This window comes from Podarcis muralis, chromosome 4 (genome assembly GCF_964188315.1).
Source record: "Podarcis muralis chromosome 4, rPodMur119.hap1.1, whole genome shotgun sequence".
In the NCBI taxonomy this organism is placed as follows: Eukaryota; Metazoa; Chordata; class Lepidosauria; order Squamata; family Lacertidae; genus Podarcis; species Podarcis muralis.
This window is the reverse complement of record NC_135658.1, coordinates 58,373,630-58,390,720: the sequence shown is the minus strand read 5'-3', so window position 1 is coordinate 58,390,720 and position 17,091 is coordinate 58,373,630. Positions and strand designations below refer to the sequence as shown.

The window sequence follows — 17,091 nt, the reverse complement described above, 5'->3', positions numbered from 1 at the left end:
GATGATGCCAGCATGTTTGAACTGCCTGAAATTCTGCATCTAACAGAATTTTGCGTATCTCTTTAGAAGGCATTAAACACTTCAAAACCCAGGAAATAACAGCCACCTCATTGCTTAATTCTGCATCTTGGTTATATAGCTGATCAAATTTCAACAGGGTATCACTACAGTTAATCATATTATTTAATACTGCAATAATCCATCAAATTATTTTGATTCCACGATCAGATTAGATCACTTGATCCAGTCAAACTCCCAACTTCTTGCAGAAAGAATGATTATACATAACCCCAGTTAGGCTTAAACATTGATCTTTATCCTATTTAGGGATTCCAATAAAGATGTTATGAGCCACCATCCTAATTCCAAAAACATACACATTCAGAAAAAAGTTCTAGTCATACCTTGACATGGTGAATGAGATGTTCTACTTCATTCACTTTATAGGTCTCTAGTCCCAGCTCCTTAGATAGTCGCAAGACACGGTTTTGTGTTGGCCCCACGTATGCCCCTCCCAGGTCCACATATTTGACATGCTTATTCTGGCAGAAAAGGGAACAAAGGAAACATTCTTGGCAAATGGCTATCAGACAAAACTTGTGATTCTCCATTTTTGCCCTCAATTCTGTGCCATGGGATGAATATATATATATATATATATATATATACACACACACACACACACACACACACACACACACACAAACACACATACATATATACACGTATACATACATACACACACACAATACATACACACAATACATACACACAATACATACACACAATACATACACATACATACACACAATTTCTGCAGCAGTGCAGTGCATGGGCTGAAGGCTTGTGGTACAGAAACCTGTTGATGCGAACTGGGTACAAGCCTGGCTAGCATTTTGGTGGGAGACTGCCATGGAACCCTATGTACCACACCTTCCATGATGGAAAGAAAGTTGTGATACAAATGTAATAAATAACACCATGGGAGAGGAGTTTTCAGCTACCCCACCTCCTGCCACTGGAAGCCTTGTAAGAAGCTGCTGCAAAAGGGGAACTGTGAACAACATCACGGGACTGGGGTTTCTAGGACCAGGAAACAGTGTTAGACTCTCTTGTTATTTTTGCTGTTTGCCAGGAGGTGTAACACTGTTAATGTAATGTTGCTATACAGTACTGCAATGTTATTTGGAGTTGCAATATTTGCTATTGTGTTGCTGTTTTATTATGTTATTATGAAATAGTTTGCAATGTTTGATTTTGAAATGCATTATTGTTTTCTTTGTTGTGAGCCAATTTGAGCATCATTTTGTGATGCTTTGTGAATGAATGAATAAAAGAGATAAGACAGGAATACTTACTCTGACCGTGAATGTTCTGCCTCCAACCCTGTCACGGGCTTCCAGGACCACAACACTCAATCCCGAGTCAAACAGCAACTTGGCTGCTGACAGACCTAAAGAGCAAACAGAAGGATGCATTACGCTCCCTCCACCACGCAAAGTACTCATAGCTACATGAAATAAGAGTCAACCTTGAAAATGGATTTCATTAAATATTTCAGAGGTTTAAACCACCCAGTTACAAAGACTGAATAGTGAAGTGCTCCTTAGCCAGTGTTAAAATGCCATTATGAAATCTGGAATGCTATTGCCATGGATGGACATAGTCAACTGTTCATCAGATGGTGTTCACTTGAGAATACATCATTGTCTCATTCACATCCTGCTTACAGGCTTTTGCATGGGCATCTCATTGGCCACTGTGAGAACAGAATGCTGGACTATATGGGACCTTGGCCTGATCTTGCAGGCTCTTCTTATGCCCTTATTGTACATAATTCAGGGCAAGAGCTTGGGAAGGTCTTTGGACTCCAATGATGCAGCGTGACAAATGAGAGCACTTCCTAGCTATGCCACCTTTCTTATCCATTTGAAGGAGAATAACCATTCTAATATATTACATGGCAGGAAACTAAAAGCATCTCCCATACCTAACCCTAATAATATTTTCACACACACACAATATTAGGGCACATGCTCTCTGGCATATTTTTCTTGTTTTATGGTTGATATTTAGCAATATATTGAGAATACCTCTCTCAGCTTCAGTTCCACAAATGGAAGTTAAACATGCAATTTTATGAAGAACAGTGAAGCAATCACATAAAAATATTCTGTGCTGAAGTTCTATGCAGTATCTCACTGCATACTCTCTTAACTGCTTTTATTTTTGTTAGTTCCATTTCCAGTGCTACAAAATGTTACTTTCTTCATTGCATTACCCTATAGATCCATATTTTGCACAGTAAACCATGGCTTGGCATGATGTCCGAATTTAGCCATTGTGTGCCCTGCGGCAACTCAGCAGCTTTAACTCAAATTTCTCCAAGAGTTGCAGTGGTAGCAAAATTAATAAAAACAACTAAGAATTGACAAGGATTGATCTTATTTGCACAAAGGGCACTGCAACATTTAGACAGAGGAGAAGCAAGGGAAATGCAGTAAGCCTTCATAAGTAACTATGGCAACCTGCTATAAAATTGCATCCCCTTAAAGACTGGCTTCTAAGGGCTTTTACAATGGAAATTTAATCTGCAAAGACTGCTTCCCTATCACAGAATAATCTGTATTCAAATTACTGTCTGACTGAAATGTCAGCAATCATAATTATTAACCAAGCTTAGATTTTGGCCTGTTGGATTCCTAGTGGTTCATCTTTCATCAATCAGAATTTTAGATTCAATCATTTATCTACCCAAAACATCAGAAAGATAAAATAAGATGAACATTACACAGGTTCTCTCAGTTAGGCTCACCTTTAAAGATGAACTTTGTGCAGTTATAAAATATGAACTGTAAGTGATAATGCTGTATATGAAGGGAACTTGAGAGAAGGTTTGGTTACTGAATTATATACACATGTGATCTGACAATATCCATTCATTCCCATGGCCAATATTTTCTACAATTTTAACTCAACAATCATCTTCTCCATCCATCCCTTTGATTGGAAGTTTCCTCTCTGCGTCTTTTGCTTGCCCATTTGCCCAATGGCTAAATGAGCTCCATGGCTCATCCAAAACCAGATTCTTCTGTTATGCCACAGGGCCTTATTCTTAGCATCTGTGACCTATTGGTGGCTGCAAACCCCTTCACCAACCCCAAACAGGTGGTGAAATGAGGTCAAGGAAGGCATCAAAAGGCATGCTGAATGGCACTTTTAGAAGCAGCTTTCCAAACATGAGCCCCAAAGACTGGGGCATTAATGAATTAGACTAAAAACCATTTGCAACAACTAAGATGCTTGATTTGGGGGCCAAGAACAAGCATTTCCTCTCCACCCCACCCCCCTTTGGATTAAGAGCCTGTCTGGAATTTCATCTTTCCAAACCATCCAAGGTCAAGGGTCACAGAGATGGTTCATACTTTCCAAAGCAGCCTGGGGGGGAAAAGAATGCAAACCAGAGGTCCTTCCTCTTCCCACGCTTCTTGAGAATGTCAGAAACGGCTCCCAGGCATCTACCTCTGTAAGGAAATCTGTCTGCTTTCTGTCCCTACATGTGTAATGCATTCACTTCTCCAAGGAAAGGGAAGCACACAGGGACAGCCAAGGAGATGCTAAACAAATGTGGGAGGAAGTTCATTTGTGTGTGTGTCCCCCAGCTTGTTCTGAACATCCAAGACAGTTTTGCCCACAGATAAAAATAGAAGTGTTTTCTAAAAAGTGCAGTCAGACAGTATGCAACACTTAAATGTCTCAAAACGTTTAAAGACAGTTTCACGCAGAAGACTTTCCTCCAGATTGTTTTCTCTCCTAAGCCCTCTAGAGAACAGCCACTTCAAGCCTAATTTGGAACTCTGAAGTAATTTCACAACTAAATCATACGTAACAGAATATCGGCTGCTCAAGTGAGACATTAAAAACACCTCTAAAAATTAAGGTGAACTGGGAAGCTACACTCTCACAATTACCACAGTGGTGAAAAGCTTTACATAGTCAAACCACAGAAAGCACAATAATTGATAATCAAATAACCGTTGACTGTGGAGCCATTGAGTTTATGTCCAATTAGGTAATGTACCCACTTTAGATATACACTGGGAAACTAGCTTGTGTTCAGCTACAATTACTGGTACCTGTTTGGTAAGGATGGTCACAGATATTTTTGCAACTATTCAGAATAGGTCATAGTCAGAGTAGTCGCATTGAAAGTAATGGATAAGAGCAACTAAGGTTAGTTACTTCAATGAGTCCTACTAGTAGTAAAACTTAGTTAAATGCAGCCCAATGTATGTACTCCATATAGGACTGACCTGCTTTAATTAATGAACCTAAGTTAGTTTTGTCCATTAATTTCAATAGGTCTATTCAGAGTATGATTTAGTAGAATGACATCCTGTGTTGCTTACTTATGAGGCACCCTCATCAGCACACTTAACAAATGCCTCTTTTGCCAGCCCCATGCAGCTGTTTTTTCTTTGAGTTCAGATCAGTTTAGTCCATGATCAAATCAGACCCTTTTTATTTACAGGCTAACTTGCAAGTCAAGCACTTTCTTGAAAGCATAAGCACAATAAACTTTGCAGTTCACTAGAATATACAGAGACAAACAAAAAATTATGTGATGCACAATGAGGGAACTAGAGAGGGTAAGCCTCTATTGTTCACAGCTAGAAAGCAATTTCCCCAAGCTTAGATTTCCTTTCAAAGCCCCAACATTCTGCTTATTGCATTACTTTGCCTGAAACTTGGATTTAATAGCATTGGGGTCATTAGAACAGTCAGCACAATATAAACAATCTGATTACTGGGTTTCAGCTGAGATATAGAACTTGGCATCAAGTACTTTGATCTCTGTTCTTACTCACTGTCAGTCAGCAAAATTCTGTTAATAAGATAGCACTGAAATTGCTCAACTGAACAGTTTCACATGTCTTTGATTCTTCCTTTCATATCTCTAACTTTGACAGATTGTTTTGGGGTTCTAAATTGTCTCTGTGTTGAACTAAAGTCATGCAGTAGTTGGGAACTCTGGAAAAACAGTGTTCTATGTAGATTGTCCTGGTCAATGTCTATGGCACATTCGGTATTAAGTATGTAGAGTCCATGCAGACATTCAACTGAACATGGTGTGTGTTGGAGGCAGAGCCTGTTAATAATAATAATAATAATAATAATAATAATAATAATAATAATAATAATAATTTATTATTTCTACCCTGCCCATCTGGCTGAGTTTCCCTAGCCACTCTGAGCGGCTTTCAACAGAACATTAAAAACAGAATAAAACTTCAAACATTAAAAACTTCCCTAAAGAGGGCTGCCTTCAGATATCTTCTAAAAGTTAGATAGTTGTTTATTTCCTTGATGGGAGGGCGTTCCACAGGGTGGGCACCACTACTGAGATGGCCCACTGCCTGGTTCCCTGTAACCTTACTTCTCGCAGTGAGGGAACTGCCAGAAGGCCCTCAGTGCTGGACCTCAGTGTCCGGGCTGAACAATGGGGGTGGAGACGCTCCTTCAGGTATACTAGGCTGAGGCCGTTTAGGGCTTTAAAGGTCAGTACCAACACTTTGAATTGTGCTCGGAAACGTACTGGGAGCCAATGTAGGTTTTTCAGGACCAGTGCTATATGGTCTTCGCGGCCACTCCCAGTCACCAGTCTAGCTGCCGCATTCTGGATTAGTTGCAGTTTCTGGGTCACCTTCAAAGGTAGCCCCACGTAGAGCGCATTGCAGTAGTCCAAGTGGGAGATAACCAGAGCATGCACCACTTTGGTGAGACAGTCTGTGGGCAGGTAGGGTCTCAGCCTGCATACCAGATGGAGTTGGTAGACAGCTGCCCTGGACACAGAATTTACCTGCACCTCCATAGACAGCTGTGAGTCCAAATGACTCCCAGGCTGTGCACCTGCTCCCTCAGGGGCACGGTTGCATATCATCTGCATACTGATGAACACCCAGCCCAAACCCCGATGATCTTTCCCAGTGGCTTCATATAGATATTAAAAAGCATGGGGGAGAGGACGGAACCCTGAGGCACCCCACATGTGAGAGCCCAGGGGTCTGAATACTCATCCCCCAAAACCACTTTCTGGACACAGCCCAGGAGAAAGGAGCAGAACCACTGTATAAGAGTGTAAACAGTCCAAACATTTGCATAGGTCTAGGGAACACGATATTTAGTGGTAAAGGCCACACAGGTCAAGAAAAAAACTTAAGCCACTTTCTATCTTCACTGCTCAGGGTTACAATAGCTAGTTAGTCGTCCCTCAGAGATATTGGAGGGTGAGATGCCCAGAGACAATGCACCATTTTGAGAACACAGCTTTTTCTTCCAAAACAATAAGAAATGTGATGCCATAAAACCTGAATGTATTCTGTTGCTTCAGGTAATTTGACCTTCATAGCTGTATCAAAAAGAGATTGTGCAAGTTGTCATACTAGATATTTCCTTGGCAGCTACCCAACGCTGAAACCAAATTGATATTGTAGCATTATGAGCTATTTAGGCAATTACAGCATGTTGCACAAATTGTTTAATCAGCTGCTTCAGAGGCTGCAAACTCTGTAGATTGGATTCAGAGCCTTATCTGAAACTTGATATCATGTATAAAGAGGAAGTGCAGGTGATAGACAAGAATGGGCTTAATGCTGTGCTAGAAAGGAAGGCCTGTGAGGCTCAAATCTAAAAGAACAAGTTACCAGAGATGCTAGACAAACTATGTGCCCATATGAAATAAGAATGCCGTTCACGCCATTTATGGCAGGGATGAATTTGCCACAATCCTCCTCCCCTGGAAAAAGAAGGGAGGTGGTATCTCCCTAGGGGAGGACAATGGTCCGAGGGCAATTTTGCCCAATGGGGAGAGAGGTGGTGACAGGCTATTTAGGCCTACTCCACCCTGCACGCTTCCCTCTTCTTTATTCAGCACCCTCCCTCCATTTTGCAGCGTGGGCCTACAGGCTAGTCATCTGTTTTCCAGGGGCGGAGTAGGATTTTTTTTTTTTTTTTTTTTTGAGACTGTAATTGGCTCCTGGTCTTCTCTTTTTTTTACTGACTCCACACTGTAGGGTGATGTTTCTTGGAGTGGTGTTCCTTCAGTTTGGTTAGTTGGCATGTATTCTGGACAGGTGAGAAGATTTCAGAAAGAACAGAACACGTACCTAAGGCCATGTTGGGTTGTGGGCATCCCTTGGTCACTGTTGTCAGGCATGGCTTGCAGGTGCTGAGGGTGGGGTGCCCTTTGGCCTGGCAGACACAATGAGGTGAATGCTGGTCAATGGGCCACAGTGTGCCTGTTTGGCTCTTACACTCAAGGTCCAGGCAGCAGGGAGGGAGGAATATTAGGAAACCTCACTGCATGCACACAATGTGCAGCTGTTAACTTGCCCAGATGATGAGGATAGAAATTGCCCCCTCTATTAATGAACACCTGCCCAGAATTAATTAATTTGATTTGGTTACATTGGCTGAATGTGACTAGTTAATTTGTTTTGCAGATCCGCAAGTTGTTATATTTAGTAAATATAACCTATTTATCCACATTTGGTTGTCTTGACACTTCTTCTTGGTGTGCTAGCAAATTAATATACTGCATAGATATTCTACAGCAGGAATGATTGATCTGTGCTTTTCACCAAAGGAAATAGTCTTGTACAGCCACATTAGCAGCATTAGTGAAAACACAGCATACTTGCATGAGCTCTCTGAAACTACCAGATACATGAGGTTGTGTGAATTTTCATAGTATGGGTACTTGTGACATCACAGAGATGCCTAAAATTGAATGTTTCTACCAGAATCTGGACATCAGCAATATAAATGGCAATATAATTGGAACTGATGCAAACTGTTGGGTAGCTTATTACCCACAGAGTGATAATTACCATACCTAGTTTCCATTCCAAGCACTGGAAAGGTTTCCTCACCCACCGGTACCCTTAAGGAAAAGGCAAATTAAGCAGAGATCAAGGGAGCAATCAAAGATACTCCACAGTTCAGAAACGGTCTGTTACCCATGACCAATTGGAGGAAGGTGTGTGTGTGTGTGTGTGTGTGTGTGTGTGTGTGTGTGTGTGTATGCTACCACAATCTCCCTTGTTCTTGTTTCCCATAGAATGAAGCACAGTGGACACTGTTGTGTTTTCCGGATACATGGTTTATTTACACATATATACAACCGTTTGCAGCATTGACACCCCAAACGGGCCTTGCTTCCTCCATAGCTGCAACCTTGGATTCAAACAGAAATCAAACATCACACTGTCTCTCTCAGTTCCTAGTGTGCTGCTTAAATTCTGCCTCAAATCACTGAAACTCTCTGTTCTCAACTCTGCCTTTGTCCTTCTAACTATCCACGAGTTGATGGAAGGCCCCACTCATATGCCATCTCACACAGAAGCCCTTTCCTTTGCTCCCCCTAATGGCTCATCACCCAGCTGACTGCCTCACCAAGAAGCTAGCCTCACTTATAGTTTAACACTTGCTGGATCCAAGGGTTAGAAGGGTCCTTGTTCCCAATCACAGTGCGCTCTCTCTCTCTCTCTCTCTCTCTGGGGAAGGTGACAAGAACAGTTCATTTTGTTAAAGAAATACTCTTATAAACTATTTGTAAAGAGAATGCAGCAACTAAATCTTTCAAAAATGTTGCCTGGCTACCTTACCTAACAGCACAAAGTGATAATAGTGTGAGGGTGTTTACACAGTGCACAAACATTGTGCAAGGCTCTATTTGCTGTATTGAGCAAGTTTAATGTTACCTGGAGTTTTGCCTTCAAAATGCAATGTCAGCCTTTGAACAGTAGCCATCAAAAATGCTGACAGATTTATATTTATGGCCCAATAAGGTGATAAGAATGCAACTGTCCTGTTATAATTTCCCCAAGCTTAGATCTCCTTTCAAAGCCCCAACATTCTGCTTTATTGCATTACTTTGCCTGAAAATTGGATTTAATAGCATTGGGATCATTAGAGCAGTCAGCATAATATAAACAATCTGATTATGGGGTTTCAGCTGAGATATTGAACTTGGCATCAGATACTTTGATCTCTGTTCTTACTCACTGTCAGTCAGCAAAATTCTGTTAATAAGGTAGCACTGAAATTGCTCAATTGAACAGTTTCACACACCTTTGATTCTTCATTTCGTTTTTCTAACTTTGACAGATTGTTTTGGGGTCCTAAATTATCTCTGTGTTGAACTAAAGTCATGCAGTAGTTGGGAACTCTGGGAAAACAGTGTTCTACGTGGACTGTGGTGTTTTTAAGGATACATGGTTTATTTACACATATATACAACCTGAGCCTACAATGGAGGGGTTCGCAGCATTAACACCCCAAGAGGGCCTTGTTTCCCCCATAGCTTGCAGCCTTGGATTGAAACAGAAATCAGACATCACTCTGTCTCTCTCAGTTCCTGGTGTGCTGCTTAAATTCTGTCTCAGATCATTGACAAATTTATATTTATGGCCCAATAAGACGATAAGAATGCAACTGCCCTGTTATAATATTTAAAGACTAATTAGTGGAAGCGGGACATCTCACCCAGTTATATCCAGTTTTCTTTCCAGAAGGAAGGAAGGCAGGCTGTGGTCTATGAATACACTGGGAGGTTCATGAATTAGAGAAGTGCTTTCCTGTGAACAGAGTTGGTGCTATTTGAACACACCCACCCACCACTGAGTACACAAATGAGCTTCACATCTCACATCAGCCTTCCTCAAGCTGATGCCCTCCAGATATTACTTGGACTGCAGCTCACAACATTCCGGCCTCTTGGCTGAGGCTAATGGGAGTTGGAGGCCAGCAATAACTGGAAAGTTGCCTCTCACTATCAGGCTGCCATGAACTGAACTCTACTTTTGAAAGAAGGCTAAACCTGGAAATGGGCAGGGAACCATGGCTTCTCTCCACACATGTAAGTACAGGTCCTTTGTAGGTCCTTCAAACATGTTTCCTGGCTACCTTGCAGTCACCTAACAGCACCAATTGATAACACTGTGAGGATGTTCTGGCAGAACACAAAGCCACTTTCAACATTGTGCAAGGTCCTATTTGCTGTATTAAGTACTTTTAAGGTTACCTGAAGCTTTGAGTTTAAAACCCGAAATCAGTCTTAAATTTAGGTGGTTTGAATAATGACAGAGTTGCCCAGCATGCTTCTGGTGACTGAAGCTTATTAAGTCCATTCTTTGAGAGAAAAATGTCAGCATTAGAGTCAGATACATCTACTTTCCAAAATATATATTACACTACAAAAGGGATTTAGGAAAGTTAAATGCTAAGTTCCTCTTCCCACACTGAATGATAAAAGACATCTGATGATATTCATGCCTGGGAATCTGTATGTCCTGAGCCAAAGGGACAATTTGCTTAGAAAATGTTTTTTCCTCACATTATTTTTGGAATAGCCAAAGTCAGAACATTAGGTCCCTTATATTGGGAAGTAAATATGTACCTAATTTTGAGAAGTTGGAGATGGCTTTGTAAGTGGTCCATGTTTCACAAGCATACAGTAAGGTTGGTAGTACAATAGCTCTGTAAACAAGCATTTTGGTTTCCCTGCGAATGTCCCAGTCCTCAAACACTCTGCACTTCAAAAGGGAGAAAGCTGCACTCTCAGAGCTCAGGTGATGCTGGATTTTGGCATCAATGTTGACCCTTGTGGAAAGATAACTGCCTAGGTAGGAGAAGTGATCAACGTTTTCCAATGTTACACCATTGAGTTGGATTTGTGGCACTGCAGAGGGCTTATTTTGTACTTGTTGGTGCAGCACTTTGGTTTTTTGGATGTTGAGCGACAGACCAAGCTTTTCGTAAGCTTCTGTGAAGATATTTAGGATGGTTGGGACATCTCTTGGGAAGACAGGTGAACTAATATCAGTGTACTGGATGAAGCAAAGATCACCAGTGTTGAAGCAATGATTCTTCAACATCAGTTTCGTTAGGCTGGTCATGTTGTGCGGATGCCTGATGATCGTCTTCCAAAGCAACTACTCTATTCCGAACTTAAAAATGGAAAGCATAATGCTGGTGGTCAACAAAAGAGGTTTAAAGACTCTTTCAAGGCAAATCTAAAAAAAATGTACTATAAACACTGACAACTGGGAAATACTGCTCTGCAAGCACTCCAATTGGAGAACAGCCTTTACCAAAGGTGTCATGGGCTTTGAAGACACTCAAACTCAGGACGCAAGGGAGAAGCGTGCTAAGAGGAAGGCACGCTTGGCAAATCCACACCGTGATCAACTCCCGCCCGGTAACCAATGTCCCCACTGTGGAAGGATGTGTGGATCCAGAATTGGCCTCCACAGTCACCTACGGACTCATTGTTAAAACCGTGTTTATGGAAGACAATCTTACTCTGCTACGAGAGATCGCCAGAGAAGATGAATGTACCTAATCTATGAGGAAAAGCACACACTTTTCAATCTCCTTCACAACAGTCCAGCAGTAACTCTTCACCAAGAATGATGTGAATGATTACCATCTACTGAAAGCTTGCTGGACTTTTTCTTTTTGCCTCGGTTCAGTGAGTAAACATGACCTTAAAGGCATATCAGGATATGAGCACATGGCTAGCTTGTTCTTGCTGTCTGGATGCACGGCAGCTGGTTCAGCAACCACAAATACAATTTAAGTTGAAGTAAGATTGTGGTGCAGTTGCCCAACTAAACCTTTTCAACAGCTCATGCATCCATGTTTCCTCTATTCTTCATCCCTTCCCATAGGTCAGTCAGTAGAGCATGAGACTCTTAATCTCAGGGTCATGAGCAAAAGATTTATGCATAGCAGGGGGCTGGCCATTCTATGAAAACAGTGAGAAAAGAAAAGTTGCCCCAATACACTTTAATCAAACCTAAAGGTTTTAAGCCTCCAATATACATTTAACTCTTTCAAGCCATTCCCATCACCTCCAAACATGCTGCCTGCTACTGCCTCAGGCGGGTCTTCAGAGCATAAATGCTGCATACACCAGCAGGCCTTAAGAGCACATTATCCCCACCCCCCTCAAAAAAAATAATCCTGGGAACAGTAGTTTGTTAAGGGTGCTGGGAATTGTTGCTCTGTGAGGGGTAAATTACAGTTCTGAGGATTCATTGGGGGTAAGCATGTATTTTTAATGTGCTTTGAATTAATGGTGTGCAATGCAGCCAAAGTCTACTAGACTGGGGTAGGAGGAATTAAAGTGGGACAAGGGTTGAAGTGTCAGACATGCACCTGATACTACTAAGCAGAGCTGCTGACTGAACTGAAAAGTGCATACTATACTTCATCATTCACCTTCAAAAATGATCCTTTTGTTCTCTTAGCATCTTCTGGAACATTATAGGAGCATGTAAATCTGAAATTGCAAATCTTAACTTCAAAGACTTTTTTGTCGGATGTTGCTCATTAACCCTCACGACCCATATCAAACCTCTAGTTCCTTCAGATCCTTCAGTCAATATAATAAAAGGATTTGTGCTTTCAGAAAAGTGTTAGGTGTTATAGGTGGTAACCTGTTGCTTTGATAGTCAAGATTGAAATACAGTGAAATACAGAAGATTTGAAAGAGCGGTAATGGTAGACAAAGTTTCTGAGGCGATTTTGCCACAGAAGTGCCAACCTTTTATTTAAAAGTTCTGACTTGGTGACTGCTGATATTAGAGGCAGAAAGAGAAGCCAACTCTTTGCCTATGTGCGTAGACAGCATTTAGCTCAAATTGGCAATAAAATATCTGGAGAAAGAAAGGCCAGTTCTAGTTTTCCAGACTAGACTTTTGAAGTCAGAAGTCACTAAGCCCAACAAAAAATACAAAGCTATAAATTTGCCCTTATGGTTGCATATATGGTAGCCATTTTTATGACAAATGGCCTATGTCTTTTACCAGCTGCATGGCAGAAATTTGAAAGGCCTGTCCTCTCCATCACTGCATATCTCACCTGGGGAAAGTTGCACCTGTTGAGTTTTGACCTGTCATGGACCTGTTAGAGCCACAGAAACTGTCATAAAATGAGTTTAGAGAACAGTAAATGCATGACGTTAGGTAAGCAGGTTCCTTGGAGTTTTATAGCACATCATCATGCAGACTACAAAGTAACAGACCCTAATCTGAAATAATAATAGAAGCCTAACACAGAGACAAATCAGCAAACTGTCACCATTTCCAGCAGGTAAGTTAGTAGTATATAAAACAGATCCAAAAGCAAAAGCTCTCAGAATATTTGGGGGGGGGGCTAACTAATTTTTTGCTTTTTAAAAAAGCAGACATCCTCTACTGTAACAGATGGAGATAAGATTGGAAATGTAATAAGACCGTGACACTACCAGTGCAGTACTGTTCATGTCTACTTAGACGTGAGCACCACTGAGTTTGATGGGACCTACTTCCAGGTGGAACCCTTAGCTGGGAATAAATTCAATTTAACTTAGTGGGATTAACTTCTGAGTAGGCATGTAGATGATTGCACTGTGACTGACCTAGAAAAATACCTTGCTTCACTTCAGATTGCTGCCCCACCCTAATCTACAGTTTTTAGGCAGGAACACCTCAGCCCCCCAAAAAAATATTCTGTAAAGGTAAGAGCAGACAGCAATCCATTCCCCCCCTACCTTAACAGTGTATAAATTTTAAGCCTCATTCTCTCCTTAAATGCCTTAAAGGCATCTCTCCATCCTTTCCCTTCAATAAGCCTTTTCTTCCTCACTCTAGTGCTTCCCTTTAAGAGAAGAGGAAAACAGAATTGTGGAAGTAGCATGGAGGCACTTTCCTCACTGCTCCTTCTGCTTGCCTCTTTTGATCTCATCATCACCATCTCGTGTTACTACTGATGCTACTGCGGGTACAAAGAGTGGCAATTTATTTGGGTCATGTTACTAGTGGTGGCAACCAGAATGGATCCACTAGCTCCAGCGGAGCTAATAAATAAAGGCACAACAGGAAGTCTCCCTTCTAGCCAGATCTCCACTCTAACCAGGCAATTCATTATCACCTAATTAAAGGCTCCCAAAGGAGCCCAGGGCAAGCATTCCTAGGCGCTGATTTGGGGCTTCCACATCAGGGTCTGGGGCAAGACAGTCAGCCTTCCTTGCCAATGACCCCTTTGGATCTAAGATGACACGCATCTGGGTACCACAAAACAAAACACGAAATTATGGGCACGGCCTTGGGAGGGCTTCTGCCAAAATAAGGTGCCACCGGCATTAAGCGAGGCTAGGATACCCCCAGCCTGCAGACATCCTTGTTGAGGGAGCCAGACAGATCGTCCCTGGTGAGAAAGAGCAGTCGGGGGACGGGGGGAGACTCCAAGGAGCGGCCGGCGCCCCTCGTCTGATATGGAACAGGCTGCCCGGGCGGCTGCTGCGCAAGAGCGCGTTATCAAACCATTCAGAGAAAAGAGCAACAGTCTGCGTTCTGGCGGGGACGGGGCACCCGGCAGCTTCGCCAGTCTCCGCGAGGGATATTAGTGTTTCCCAGCCAGTTTAACCCAGTATAACCCAGCGACTGGATTGGGGACAGCCCTGGCACGACCCGAGCGAGGCGCACGCCCCTTCTCCCTCCGGCGCGGAGATGCTTTCGCGCTCGCCCCGCCACTGACCTGAAATGCCTGCCCCGATCACGACCACATCGCACTTCTGGCTGCTCATGGTGGCCGCCTTCTCTCCGCCCGTCGGCTGGCTGGCTGTTCTTTCTGGCTGCCGCCGAGGCTCCTGGAACAATTGCCAGCCGGCGGCAGCAGCAGGAGCAACAGCGCTAGCACGGCGCCGCCCCTTCGTTCGGCCTGGAGGGGAGCCCCGCCCCTGCTTTCCTCCTGCCAAGGCGGCTGGTGGAGGAGAGGCTCGCCATGGAGCTCAGCCTTGGTCGACTCTCTCTGGCCAAGAAAGAGACAGCAAGAAGGCAGCAGCTTCTTGCCCCTGAGCAAGAGCCAGGGCCATTAAAGAGGTGCCACCTTTATTGGCAGTGGGGACAGGTAGCAGGTAACCCCTGGGCCTGGGGAGCGGCCTGTGGCCAAGGAGGTCATGTAGGCAGGGGCAATAAGGTCATATGTGTGGGACCAGGAGGCAAGACACAAGAGCAGGGACAAGTAGTTCTGGCTTTCTTCCCATCGTTCTCTCCCTGGCAAAGGTGTGGGCTGGAAAGCACAGGAGCTGTTTAAGCGCCTAGCACCTATCTCAACTGAAAAGTGTCTCACCTTGGTTTAGGAGGGGTCCCTGCTGTCACACTTTCTAGTGCGGGTTGATGTCACAATAACCACACTCAGAAGTAAGTCCCACTAAAGTGCATGGGGATGGCACTCATAGAGGACTACAGCCTGAATGTGTGTGTTAGTTGTTGTTTTTTCTAATGTTTATTTGCTTTTCTGTTTTATCGTATCATCAATACTTAATATGTTACAGTCAAACACTTGGTAGTAAGAAGGAAAAAAAGAAAAAGAAAGGAGAATGACAGAATTATAATATATATATATATGTAAGTAATAATAGTAACATAACTTATTCCTCCAATTTAATGTGTTAGTTTTAAAGGTATCATGCACAGCTGTTAACAAGCCCAACCCAGATTACCAAATAAGCAGAGTAGGCACTGGCCTATGGGCCCCATTCCTTTTAGAGGCCCCACAACAATGGATCAAAATAAATACTATTTCTTTTGTGTAGTAAATTTGGTTTATTAAAATTGTTGGTTGGTAAAATAAAAAATGTATTAGGAGATAATTTGTGAGGGCTCCCCAGAGATTTTGACTGCCTAGGGGCCTCCACAGGGTTTAATCTGGACTTTCAGACCTGCGGAAAACTATTATCACCCACCCCCCCACCCACCCCAACTTATTTAGTTCCATGGCCAAGTGGGGAAACAGGACGTGCTGCCCCTGATCCATAAGCTTCCAAGGCACAATGGTCAAATTGAGTTTGCAGAGGGGAGATGCCAGTCCTAGTCAGGTACAGTGGTACCTCAGGTTAAGTACTTAATATGTTCCGGTGGTCCGTACTTAACCTGAAACTGTTCTTAACCTGAAGCACCACTTTAGCTAATGGGGCCTCCCACTGCTGCCATGCCGCCAGAGCACGATTTCTGTTCTCATCCTGAAGCAAAGTTCTTAACTTGAAGCACTATTTCTGGGTTAGCGGAGTCTGTAACCTGAAGTGTATGTAACCTGAAGCGTATGTAACCCGAGGTACCACTGTATTTTTAAAACATCAAGGAAAGAGCATGTGGAAGGACTAGGATGGTTACATTCCCCAAAAGTCATTCCCTTCAGGTTCCATGCACAACCTCCCTCACTGTGACCACGAATTGTGACTATGTGTACTATTTCTATATAGTTTGGAAGAGTGTCTAAATAAGACTTTGATCATGTAGTGATCTGGCTTGGAAAGTGACCTTACTTCAGTGACACCAGAAGCCTGCTTCAGTGATATTTGCATCTGGTTAGACTCAGGGGAAAAAGAACAAAGCACCCTTCTCCTCCCTTTCCCATTCATTCCACCTGCATGAAATGATCCTGCTAAAACAAGACTGTTTTTCAACTAGAAATCACTTCCAGATCTGTAGGGTATTAACAGGCTGCAGACCAGCATTGCTATCAGGCTAGCTTGGGTGCTTAGCAACAATCTAATCCGCAGCATCCATCCCCAGGGCTGTGGCTCACATTACATTGTCAAGATACAGATGCTCTTTTGCCAGACCCACCCATGTCTGCTGCCTGGCAGAAGAGGGAGTCGCTCCTCCTGTCAACCCAAGCAGGAGCATGCTGAGCAGGACCCAAGCAAGGCAATGGGGCAGGTAGCAGGACAGGGCACTCTGCAGATGGCCGATCAGTGCCACATGCTCATTATTATGAGATGAGATGAGGTTTTAGATCACTCTTGAGGATATCTTTATGTATCTTCATGGGGAGTCCATATCTTGTAAGATTTGCTGGAGTCAAGCAGACTACATTATGAGCTGTGTGCTGTTTACTCAGGTCCTCTTGGAGAAGAAAGAGAGGGTAGGGAGAAGCTTCCTTAGAGCAGCTCAGAGAGTATTTGCTCATTTGACATCTGGTGGGAGAGCGTTCCAAAGGGTGGGTGCCACTACTGAGAAGGCCCTCTGCCTGGTTCCCTGT

At 43.0% G+C, this 17,091-nt stretch overlaps 1 protein-coding gene across 1 annotated transcript in view; it reads right to left on the bottom strand.

The window, feature by feature from the left end:
• Nucleotides 1–14,737, bottom strand: part of MAOB (monoamine oxidase B) — a 38,863-nt gene extending 24,126 nt beyond the window's left edge. Inside the window, exons 1-3 of the mRNA XM_028727340.2 lie at nucleotides 14,584–14,737; nucleotides 1,359–1,453; nucleotides 405–542 (exon numbers count right to left, since the gene is read on the bottom strand). Coding sequence (XP_028583173.2) covers nucleotides 405–542; nucleotides 1,359–1,453; nucleotides 14,584–14,632 — 282 coding nt within the window. The 5' untranslated portion in view covers nucleotides 14,633–14,737. The remainder of the gene's footprint in view (nucleotides 1–404; nucleotides 543–1,358; nucleotides 1,454–14,583) is intronic.
• Between the last annotated feature and the right edge of the window lie 2,354 nt (nucleotides 14,738–17,091).